The sequence below is a fragment of the Nelumbo lutea genome, chromosome 1 (assembly GCF_056320005.1).
Source record: "Nelumbo lutea isolate HS-2025 chromosome 1, American lotus-T2T, whole genome shotgun sequence".
NCBI lineage: Eukaryota > Viridiplantae > Streptophyta > Magnoliopsida > Proteales > Nelumbonaceae > Nelumbo > Nelumbo lutea.
The window spans coordinates 28,733,383-28,745,401 of NC_142684.1; the positions used below are offsets into that span (position 1 = coordinate 28,733,383).

A 12,019-nucleotide genomic window follows, 5' to 3' on the forward strand; every position below is an offset into this window, starting at 1 on the left:
TTGCCTAAGAGAGAAGATTTTTTCTCTTTAAGCTATCCAATACCCAAACCGCCTTCATCTTTTGGCCTATATACTTGTTTCCAGCTAACTAAATGGTTTCTCTTATCCCCACCACCTTCCCAAAGAAAGTTCCTTTGAAGCTTCTCAATCTGATTTCTGACTTTGGTCGGAATCTAGAAGACAGAAAGAAAGTAGACCGATAGATTTGATAAGGAGGCCTTTAAGAGAGTAAGCCTACCCCCTTTGGAGAGATAACACTTTTTCCAAGTTGTTAATTTCTTCTCGCATTTCTCCATCACTGGTCTCCAGAAATTGAGGGATTTTGGATTCCCTCCAAGAGGCATCCCAAGGTAGGTAATGGAGAGATTCTCCACTTTGCACCCCAACAAAGATTTGAAATTTTCTAGAAGTTCCACTTCCACTGAGTTAATAGCAACAATACTATTTTTGCAGAAGTTATTTCTCAGACCAGTGAGAATCTCGAAACATTCGATTACCATTTTAGTGTTTATGATGTTGGTTATGGAGGCATCCAAGAATAGGATTATGTCATCGGTGAACTGTAAGTGAGAGATGTGAATTTTATCCCTACCCACTACAAAACCTTTCACCAAATTGAGAAGAATTGACTTGTCAAAGAGATAATTAAATATATCCATCACCAAAGTGAAAAGTAATGGGGAAAGAGGGAAACCTTGTCTTATACCCCTACTAGCCTTAAAATAACCTTTTGATTCACCATTTATCAATACTAAAATCCAAGGAAAGCCAATACAACCTTTAATCCACCTGATCTTGTTTCTCCCAGAACCTCTTAGCCTTAAGCAGTCAAGAATGCAGTCCCAATCCATTTTGTCGTACACCTTCTCTAGATCAAGTTTCACAAGGATCCCCGGGATCCTAGAGGATTTTTTGTCTTCCACACACTCATTTGCAATAAGAATGATGTCCACAATTTGTCTTTCTTTTACAAAAGTAAACTGATTTGGGGATATTAGATTTTCAAGGACTTCTTTAAGTCTGTTGGCCAGAACGGCCAAAATTTTGTATATGCTCCCAACCAAACTTATAGAACTAAAGTCTTTAACTTCCAAAACTCCCCCTTTCTTAGGGATGAGGCAGAGAAAGGTAGTGTTAAGGCCCTTGTTAACAATGGTAGATGAATGGAAGTCCCTGAAAAACTCAATGAGATCTGACTTTACAATTTCCCAACACTTTTGGAAGAAAAGAATAGGGAAGCCATCCGGTCCTGGAGCCCTATCTCCGTCCATGCTGAAAATAGTCTTCTTGACTTCTTCCTCTTCAAAGGTTCTTTCCAACCAATCACTCTTTTCAGCTAATAGGGTAGTTCCATCCCAATCATGTAATGTAAACTGATTTTCACTATCCTTGGAGTAGACGTTTTTAAAGAAAGAAAGGAAAGCTTCAGAAATTTCCTCAGAATTCTCTACTTCTCTCAGATTGAGATTGAGCTTGGAAATAAAGTTCTTCTTACTTCTTCCCGAGGCATAGGTGTGAAAAAATCTGGAATTATTGTCTCCTTTTTTCAACCATCTCACTCTTGATCTTTGTCTCCAGTAGATCTCTTCCCTTCTAACTAGTTGCTCCCATTCCTTTCTTAATTCTCTTCTTTTATTTTTGTTTAATGCATTGAGGGTCCCATTTTGCTCTCTATTATCCAAGTCCTCTAGTTCCAAAAGAATTCTTTTTTTCTCTTCTTCAACAGCTTTAAATTCTTCTCTCCCCCAAGTTTTAGGATTTTTCTTCAAAGCTTTTAATTTCTGAAGAAGTTTGAATCCAGCCCAACCCTCTACTTTGCAGTCTTCCCACCATGTTGCAACCTTTTTACTAAAGTCTTTGTGTTGAAGCCAGAATTTTTCCAATCTGAATGGGGTCTTTCTTTTGATGATTCTTTTGGTGTTCAGCAATATGGGTCGGTGGTCTGAGGTACATCTTGGATGAAGTTCTTGACACAGGTTTGGGAATCTCTCCAACCAATCCTGAGATAGCAAAAATCTGTCAAGTCTGCAGCTTATGGTATTTTCTTGCATGTTTGACCAGGTGAAAAGTCCATTGGTAAGAGGGAGATCACATAGACTGTGTCTGTCAATAAAATTAGAGAAATTTCTCAGGCTTCTGGTTGGGGTTCTACCATTAGAATGTTCTGAACTGAACCTGGTGACATTGAAATCACCCACTAAACACCATGGAATGTCCTCCTCCTCATGCTGGGACTCCAACTCAGCCCAAATCCTCACTCTATCAGAGGGAGAGTTAGGACCATACACCAGTGAGGATCCAGCTGAAATCATCTTTAATATTAGTGAACAGAAACCGAGATTGAGAATTCACCTCTGTCAATCTCCAAGCCTGAAATTTCATCTTCCTTCCATGCTAGAATGATACCTCTAGCGGAACCCTCAGCTGGAACAGCAATCCATTTTCTACCCCTTATTCCCCATATGGCTTTCATAAGTTTTCTGTTGATGACTTCTTTTTTTGAATCCTGAAGGACAATTATATCTGGATTTTCTCTCTTCAATGTTTCTTTCACTAGGCTTCTTTTGAGCTTACCTTACAAATCCCTGACATTCCTCTTCATTGAGTCACTTTGACAGAGTTCCCCTTATTCATCCTATTTCCCTTTGAGATGCGATCCATTAGACCCCACTGAAGCCTTTTTAGTTCTTTTTTAGGACCTTTTTTTTTCTGTTCTTCTCCTGGGCTTTTCCAGATTTAGTCACCTCTTTATTAAAGATTCTCTCCTTTTCATCTTCTTTGTCTCTTCTCACAATTCCCAAAGTTCCGGCTATATTGTCAATTTCCAAATTCTGTCTCCTTCCTGCCAATGCTTTGATGGAACAGCTGTCTGAAATGGAAGGATCTGCATTGGGTGGGATGGCAACTCATTTGAACCTGAAAGAGTGGAAGGGGAGAAAAGACAGTGAGATGCAGAAACAGAGCAAGAAAAAGGAGATTGAAGAGAAGACAGAACCGAATGGGGGGCGGGGGATCTCCCTGAGTGCGATTTATGGTTTTGGTCAGGAAAGGAAGTTGACGAATCTCTCCCTTGTCTGCGAACAGGGGGGGTCTGATTCTGAAGACATTCCGTAGCCTGGATTGATCAACTGGGTCTGCTCGAGAATCTCCACACAACCCCAACTCCCTTTGTCTGTGAACAGGGCTTTTACTCTTTTAAGAGCAAACTCACGAGGGTCTGGATCTGCTTCAGTAGCGTACAAGCTGAGGTCATCCTCTGTGTCTTCTTCTTCACTGGCAGATGGCAGGCCTGAACTCAAGGACGGAATTGGACCCATGAAAACTTTACCAAGATGCCGGCCCAAGCTGGGAGGAGTTTCGGGAACAGCCTGACTGAAGGAAGAAGACCCAGTTGATTGGTAAATTTATGGGAGTAGACAGAAAGGGTTGGTTCTGTCAACCTCATCTTTTAACTCATGTAATAAATTTATGTAAGTTAATTGCAATAGCTACTTCGCGAGAGAAAGGGTGAAGTAGAACTAGTAACTGATTTTAAGGAAGAAGATAACATCCTATTAAACAAAATTTTCATTCCGTTAACTAACTCTTTGTCTTCAGGAATGACCATCTCATCATGATGAAACTTTTCTTCAAGAATGTAGTCAACATCATCATCAATTTCTTTGAGAACCCATTCAACACCCAAATCTATATCTAGATCTACAATAAACTTTTCAGCAAGAGCTGATTGCTTCTCTTCTTGCACTTCATAGATGGTAGCTATTTCTTAGCATCTTGAATCTCTTGGCATTTTTTCTTTTAAGTTTGCTCACACTTTGTAGACAATCTTATTAAATTGAATGCATGAGAAAACAGATATGAAGTTAGGGGTCTGAGAGTGAGGCATCGACTAAGAGTGTCAGGGGAAGTGGAAATTAAGAAGCAAAGCAAACGCCTCACGGGTATCTCAGTGGCATGTTGACCTTGCAGGATCAGGCAAGATTTGCTGAGAGAGGATCCCACAAAATGTATCCTTGCATAGTGCCCGGTCTTGTAGTGTTCAACAAGGCCCAATAGCTGGATCTCGCGGGATGAGAACCTCGTGAGCATATTTGAAGAGTGATTTTACTGGATCGAGCAAAGTCGGGCCTTGTGAGGCCAAGTTGAGGATCTCGACACTGGAGAGGTGCTCAAGGTTGTCAGATGCATGATCAACGCCATTGGAACATGTGTTGCTTCCTGAGTGGTCCCCAAGAACGTGGTTTAACAACCATGTGGTCCCTTTAGACACGTGTCCATGGGGAAATAAAGGTAGGCTCTGCTTTCCTCATGTCAGTTAAGACCAGGAATATTCTAGAATGTGTAGCCTCATGCACGTAACCCAACCTTCCCATTTCTATAAATAGGGAATATCTTTAGCTAAGGACCTTTTTCCTCTTTCCTTTACCAGCTTCTTCCTCTTCCTTCACTTCCAATCCTTGAGTTCTGAGCCTTAGCCATTTTCTGGTTCAGACTCCCTTGAACCCTTAGCCTTCCACAACCATACACATCCTAACCCTTGCAGTATTCTTCTCCTTAGTTCAAGATCAGCAGGCCATCCTCATTCGGTTGGCTTACAGAATGTTAAGTTGAACTTAAAATTCTTCTAATGAGCATTGGAAATAGAAGTAGAGATTCAGATCTGAAATAGAAGAGAGAAAGAAGAAATAGAGAGGGAAAAGAAGATCACTCTATTACCTGTAAGTAACTTCAAAATGAACTACTATTCCATCAAATCAACTCTTAAATTCCAATTAGAGATTTACAGTGAATCTATTTAATTTATAGACTAAACATGAAGGCTTGAATCTCACTTCACTAACTCCAATTTCAACTAGGAAACTGATGCAAGACAGATTCTAACTACTACTTTGTAGCTATGGTAACCCAATAGATAACCTATAGGGTCACTCAAATAAGGAATAGCTCCCAAACAACTTCAAAAATAGTAAATTATTATTTTACTATAATAGTAATTAAGAGATTACTATGAATAATAAATCCAAAAGTCACAGGTAGATGCATTATATCCTTCTTTCTCCTTTTGTTAATCAATCTATACAAGCTACAGTCACACATAGATGCATGCTCACACTCACTGACTTTACCAGAACAATGGCAATTCAATGCAAGTGTTGTCCAACTACTCAGCATCTATTAGAAAAAGACTTTATGATGCACTGGGATTAGTTTCTTGTCATCTCTCTGTACTGTTGAGCGTCAAGCTTTTTTTCTATCATGCAGGATTTCAAGCTCTTGAGGAACTATATTACAACAGTTGGCTACATAGGTAAGAAGGAATTTGTCGACTTTTTTCCCAACCTTTATTTGTGTGTGCATACAAGAGCATACATTCATATGTAGTAATCTGTTTTTTTTTTTTTTTTCAGGTGTTTAGAAGCCTTAAATATGTTTCTAGCAATAGATAATATAAATGATTAAATTCTTCCTAGGATGATCATGGATGAAGTCATGAATTAATATGAGAGCCATCTATAATAGTTTTTTTCCTTCTGGAAAAGCATTTGTTGTTTCTTTTAGAATAATATGACTGCGTTATTTTATGACAATAATGCTGATAAAATGTGTCATTATAGTTGAGGTAAAATTTCTACTTAGATATATCTCTCCCTTTTTCTGTTAAATAAAAGAGATATTGTATCCTTTTGGTGCTCACTTGATGGACCTTTAATCCTACTCCCTGAATTTGACATGAGCTACACGGTTTCTGTACCAAAAATAAGAAAGACTTGAGCTTCCTGTTCAAGTTTCCTTTTGATGTTTGTCTTTTTGGCTTCTAGACAATAAGCTGATAAAAGTTATTGCTAAAAGATACAGAATGAAGGGTAAGTTCTCTAGAGGCTGGAGCAAGGTTCAAAATAACGATACATCCAATACACCGGTAGGGGCGTATCGGGCGAATCGATACTTCTTTTTTTACTTTTTTTAACTTTTTAATTTTTTTTTTCAAAACCGGTTCAGGGGGCCGGTTTAGGGCTCCTCCACCCCCTGAACCAGTCAGACCCCTGATACACCCACTGTAGGGGTGTACCGGAGGGGTCCCTGAACGATACGTGTCAGCCGATATGGGCTGATACGTGTCGATACATTTAACCTTGGGCTGGAGAAGAAAGGTAGATTCTTGGCTCTGTATGAGTTTTTTGGGGAAGGCAAGAAGCAGCTATTATGCTTTCCTGAAGAGAGGAATGAATCAAGCTGGAGGGAGGTTAAAAACTTGCTGCAGGACATTTTAACTTTGATGAAGGAAGGGAATGAGATAAAACTGATCAATGGAGAAGTGGCAAAACTTAGTTCTGAGAAGGTAGTAAAATGTCCTCCTGAGAAGGAAATAGATACAGGAAAACACATTCTGGCAAATGGACTGGGGAGTTGGGATGGTATACATCACAGAGAAGGAAGAGTGGAAAAGAAGCTAGTGGTTGAAGTATGGAAGAAACCAGAAAACTGGAGGGAAATAGCAGCTGAGATAATCGAGAATTAAAGTTAAATGGTCCAATAATATTCACTCCTTTTGAAGACTTTAAAGCAGTGTTAGACTTAGTGCAGAACAACTTCGATGTCAGTGTGTTGAATCTTCAGTTGGGTCTTGTAGTGGCTACAGTAATGAGATGTCCCTTGTTTCAAACTCAAAGAATGTTTCTGTGGAAGATGGTGTTACCATTCAGGTTGCTGGCCTACCTTTCCACTTGTGGAAGATGGAAGCACGTCTTGAAAGTGTTTTCTCTTTAGACCTCTGATCAGCGGCCATGAAGGTGAATGGGGTAAGGCCTGAAGAAATCCCTAGGAAGGTTGAGGCCTTTTCTGATAATAGTTTCTATTTAGCATGGCTTTTGACCTCCATTGAAGCTGCTCTGTGGAGGGATTCCAGGAGGGTGGAAAACGAAGAGCTAGAAGAAGATTACCTATGTGGAACAAAGAGATTGGCCCATTAAAAATTGGCTGAGATTTACATGGAAATGGAAGGTTTAGAAAGGAGGAATTTGAAAGGCCTCTTCAATGATGAAAGATTTCTGTGCTTTTTTTTTTTTTTTTTCTGTAAAAGGTAAGGTAATTTATTCATTCAAAGAGACATTACAATAGAGCCCAGGCCATTAAAGGCTGCCTAGGACCACCTCAGATTACAATCTCATCCAAGACTGAGAACAAAACAACAAACACAAATTCTGATTTTTAAAGTCCTCCGCTGCCGACACCCAAGACAATAACTTGCCCACAGCATTCTGCGCTATTTCATCTGGACTTTTAGAATTACCATGGGAAACTGTTATTCCTCTCAGTCCAAATAGCCTAAAGTACAGCTGCCGGAATGGTGTTCCAAACCAAATTTCCTTTCTTGCTGAGACCCTCAATTCTCCAACAGTTCAGCAGCTCCTTCACTGAATTTGGTATTATTACCCAACTAACTTCCGAGGCATTAAGGAAATGCCCCCAGACATAAGAAGAAATTGGGCAATGGATACACCGGTGCTCAGTAGATTTTGCCAAGGTACCACACAAGCCACACGAAATATCAAAAATCTGAATGCCACGTCTCACCAGATTAACTCTGTTCAGACACTTGTCTAGAACCATTGTCCAAACCAGAAAATTTACTTTAGAGGGACTAGATGAATTCCAAATCTGTCTGGCGGGAAAGTTCACTTGACCTGAACTGACCAACTAAAGAAACATAGATTTAACAGAGAAGTAGCCATCAGCTTTCCATTTCCAGCTCCATTCGTCTTCCAGATTTAAATCAATCAACTGATTTTGAAGCAAGCCCAGCAGAGCCGCATACTCTTCAACCTCCCAATCAAAGAGACTCCTCCTACAAAGCGGATTCCAAATAATAGAATCACCCGATACATTAAAGTTCTCAGCTACAGAGGATTCCTGATTTACAGAGATTTGGTATAGAAGAGGGAAAACTTCTTTCAGACACACTTCTGAGCACCAAGAGTCCTTCCAAAATTTAATTCTTTCCCCATTTCCCACCATAAATCTGATCCCTTCCTCAAATATAGGAAGGACCTTCAAAATACCTGCCCAAATGGATCTTGCCCCTCTTAAAAGAGGGCATTTGGATCTCCAATCACCCCATTCCACTCCATATTTTTCCGCAATAAGGTTTCTCCACCATGCATTTCTTTCATTAGCAAACCTCCATAACCATTTGCTAAGAAGGGCAGAATTAAGTTTCTTCAAATTCCATATTCCCAGCCCACCAACTTCCTTGGGAGACACACTTGTTCCCAATTTACAATATGGACCTTCTTTTCCTCCTCCCATCCCCTCCATAAGTTCCTCTGGATTTGCTCCAATCTATTTACTATTTTGATTGGAATGGGGAAAAGGGAGAGGAAGTAGGTAGGAAGATTAGAGAGAGTGCTCTTAATCAGTGTCACTCTGCCCCCAAAAGAGAGATATTTAGCTTTCCAAAATGCCAATTTTCTCTCCATTCTCTCAGTAACTGAAACCCAAGTCTTAGAGGAAGAGCATTTAGCCTCAAGAGGAAGCCCCAAATACTTGACCGGGAGAAAAGCAATTTGGCAAGCCATCACTTCTGCACATTCTTCTAAGTTTGTTACAAGACCCACAGGGATGATCTGACTCTTACTCAAGTTAACCTTGAGTCCAGACACCACTTCAAACCAACTCAGAATTCCAAGCACCAACTCTAACTGACTTGGGGAAGCATCAACAAAGCATAAAGTATCATCTACAAACTGGAGGACGTTAACTTTTTCCTTTCCTGGAGAGATTGCAAAGCCCTCCCAAAACCCATTCTTTGCAGCTTTCTTGCTAAAAAGAGTAAAGATTTCCATGATACAAATGAATAGCAAGGGGGAAAGAGGGTCACCCTGCCTCAAACCTTTAGAGCTACTGAAAAACCCCATCAATTGGCCATTAATTAGGATACAAAATTTTGGGGTCCTAACATGTACTCTGATCCAGTTTCTCCATTTCTGCCCAAAATTTATTTTCTCCAACACCAGGTCCAGACAATGCCAGTTAACATGGTCATATGCTTTCTTAATATCAAGCTTACAAATTACACCCGGGGTTCCCTCTCTTCTTCTAGATTCTAACAGTTCATTGGCAATGAGAATTGAATCTACCATCTGCTGCCCGGAACAAATGCACTTTGGTTACAAGAAATAACACTACCTAGTACACCTTTCATTCTTTTTGCCAAGACTTTAGCCTGGATTTTGTAAAAACTGTGCAGGAAACTGATAGGTCTGAAATCCTTAATATTTACAGCCCCCTCAATCTTTGAGATGAGAGTGATAAAAGTAGTATTCAAGCTTCTTTGCAGTGATGCATTTGTATGAAACGCCTGGAACACCTTCAACAAGTCTTTCTTCACAATATCCCAGCATTTTAAATAAAAAAGGTTTGAAAACCCATCCAGACCAGGGGATTTATCACATTCTACCTTCTTGACTGCTGCCTTGGTTTCCTCTTCTATAAAGGGTCTCTCAATCCAGAGTTTCTGCTCTTCATTCAATTGCTTGAAAGGAAGCTCAGAAGGAAATGTCCTATGGGCCCACCTCTCCTTATAAAGATTTTTATAGAAGGATGTTGCTACTGATTTAACCTCTTAACATGATTCACCACTCCTATCCTCCCACACCAGTTTGCTGATTGAAGAAACCCTTGCACAGGCATTTGTCAATTTGTGGAAGAAGAACTTCGTATTTTTATCACCCTCCTTTAGCCAAGTGGTTTTGGCTCTTTGTCTCCACTTCATCTCTTCCTCTACAGCCAACTTGTCATATTTGAGTTTTGCATTAGACCTTTTTAATCTCAATTCTTCAGTCAAGGTGCTCGCTTCTTCAGCTCTATCAATCTCAGCAATGGTGCTCAATAAGGCCTTCTTTTCAGTCCCCAATTTCATTTTATTCTCCATACTCCAAATTTTTAACTTTCCCTTGATGGCATTTAACTTTTTTGCCAAAATAAAAGAACTAGAACCCACCACCTGAAATTCATTCCACACAGATTTGATCAAGGGGATAAGCTTGTCCTCCTCAAACCATGCATTTTCCAATTTAACTGGAGCACTGATTTTCTTACGATGACCACAAACAAGCTGAATAGGGCTGTGGTCAGAAACTGGTCTAGGAAGAGTGATCTGCCTAAAATCAGGAAAGAAATCATCCCAATTTGAGGAAACCAAAAACCTGTCCAGTCTTACCAGAGTCAGGTTTGCTTGATTATTAGTCCAATTAAATATGTTACCCTGAATTGGAACATCCATTAGCTCCATATTATTGATAAATCCAGCAAACAAATTCCTCGATCCAGTTCTTCTACTCCTTGTATTTTTCTCTTCCACTGATATAGTCCCATTAAAGTCACCGCCGATAACCAAAGGATGATTCTGAGACTCTCCCACATCTGATAACTCCTCCCAGAAAGCCACCCTAAGATTTGGCTCTATTGGTCCCTAAACATTTGTAACTTGAATATTTTTCCACCCTGTAACTTCATACTTAAAGAGATTGAGAAATTTCCAATTCTGCTGGAAACAAGGCTACAAAATGCAGGATCCCAAAGACTCAGAAGACCTCCGGCACTCCCAGAAGCAGCCAAAGCCTTCCACCTGACCTGATCTTCCCCCCAAATACTTCTGTGTGCAAGTAAAGGCAAACTGATAGCAGGACCTATGCCAGAGTTGTGGCAGATGGAATAAATGCAGAGCCAGGCCCTCAGCATTCTCAAAGCAGCTTGGAGAATATTAAAATGCTCAAAATGGGTACTGAGCGAAACCAAGAGTTGTGGACTGAACCAGATAACCATTTTCAATGTGGGGCTAAACTGACTTTAAGAAACCCTCATCTTGGGCCTTCGAGTGAACCCATTATATTAGGAAATGAGAACTCAGGGTCAAAGTTCACTAACTTGATTGAGGCTGTTGAGGCAAGGCTTGCTTGGAATGAAGGGATGAGAGATCCATCCCATGGACGCCCAAAGATTGCGGAATAAGGGGCGAATTTCAAAAAATTTTTCTCTCCCTTCAACTGGGAATCACATTCCCTATTTAGAAAATCATATTTTCAATGATCATTCTTGAACCTTAAACTGAACCAGATCTGAACCAAAAGGAATAGGAGAGAATTATACCTGATACGGAGAAGTAATATCTCCCAACAAAGGTGTTCACGCCCAAGGAAGGATCCAAAGACTGCTCTCACTGAAGATGGCGCAGTGCAGGATGGAGCAGAATCAGCAGTGTTCTTCCCCAAGAACTCTGTCCTTCGCAAGAATCAATAGAATGGTACGTGAGCACAACTTCCTTCTCAATCCTTTCTCAAAGAACTGATGTCAAGATCCAATCTTGACTTCTCCCACAAATGGAGATCGAACTGGCAAACTGGGCGACAAGAACAGGGAGGCGGCAAGAGAGTATTCGCAGGGTGCAGAATTCTCTCTTCTTGATTTCAGCACTAAAGAGGATCTGATGTATCTCTTCCAAAGGCTGCCGCCCCCTCCTTCTTTTTGTTAACTTAAAAGATCCTTATCCAAATCATATTTGGATCATCCTTCTCTTCTAGTGATAAGGATAAACCTTTATCTTATCTGCATATTAGAATAGCCCAGTTCGAAATGGGCTTTAGGCCCATTAAGCTTATGTGATCACTTAACCTTCCTAACTACTGCCCAGTTGGGCTTCCTTGTATGGCGTGGGACCCAAGCATTGATCTACACATCAGCCACATGGGTTCGGCCCAGCCTTTGTTACAAGGCCTGATCGAATACACTGTTAAAGATAGTGGTGCACCCCCTGAAACCCATCGAATGGGCTCTATGGTCCCAACAGTTACCCTAAGTGGTCCCTGGGCCAAGCCACCTTGTAACACCTAGGGACTGTGGGTAGATGTAAGATTAGCCCATCAGGTATTATCCTAAATGGTCTTACACTTGACCTCTCAGCCCTTAATGATCATACACTGCCCGACAAGAGAGGACCTCTCCCTCGGCTGTAAGGAACAGT

General features: G+C 40.5%; 1 protein-coding gene and 1 long non-coding RNA gene across 2 annotated transcripts; one reads left to right on the forward strand and one right to left on the reverse strand.

Annotated features, from left to right (window-relative positions):
* Positions 1 to 4,415: 4,415 nt before the first annotated feature.
* Positions 4,416 to 5,728, forward strand: LOC148874109 (uncharacterized). Its single transcript, XR_016103259.1, has 3 exons — positions 4,416 to 4,718; positions 5,263 to 5,308; positions 5,409 to 5,728. It is a non-coding gene; the product is annotated as an uncharacterized LOC148874109 (long non-coding RNA).
* Positions 5,729 to 7,698: 1,970 nt separating this feature from the next.
* On the reverse strand, positions 7,699 to 10,824 carry LOC148874110 (uncharacterized). The gene is made up of 5 exons (XM_088956517.1): positions 10,555 to 10,824; positions 9,677 to 10,471; positions 9,138 to 9,577; positions 8,424 to 8,820; positions 7,699 to 8,340 (listed from the first exon to the last, which is right to left on the reverse strand). The coding sequence occupies exons 1-5, from the start codon at positions 10,822 to 10,824 to the stop codon at positions 7,699 to 7,701; spliced, it is 2,544 nt and encodes an 847-aa protein (XP_088812643.1).
* Between the last annotated feature and the right edge of the window lie 1,195 nt (positions 10,825 to 12,019).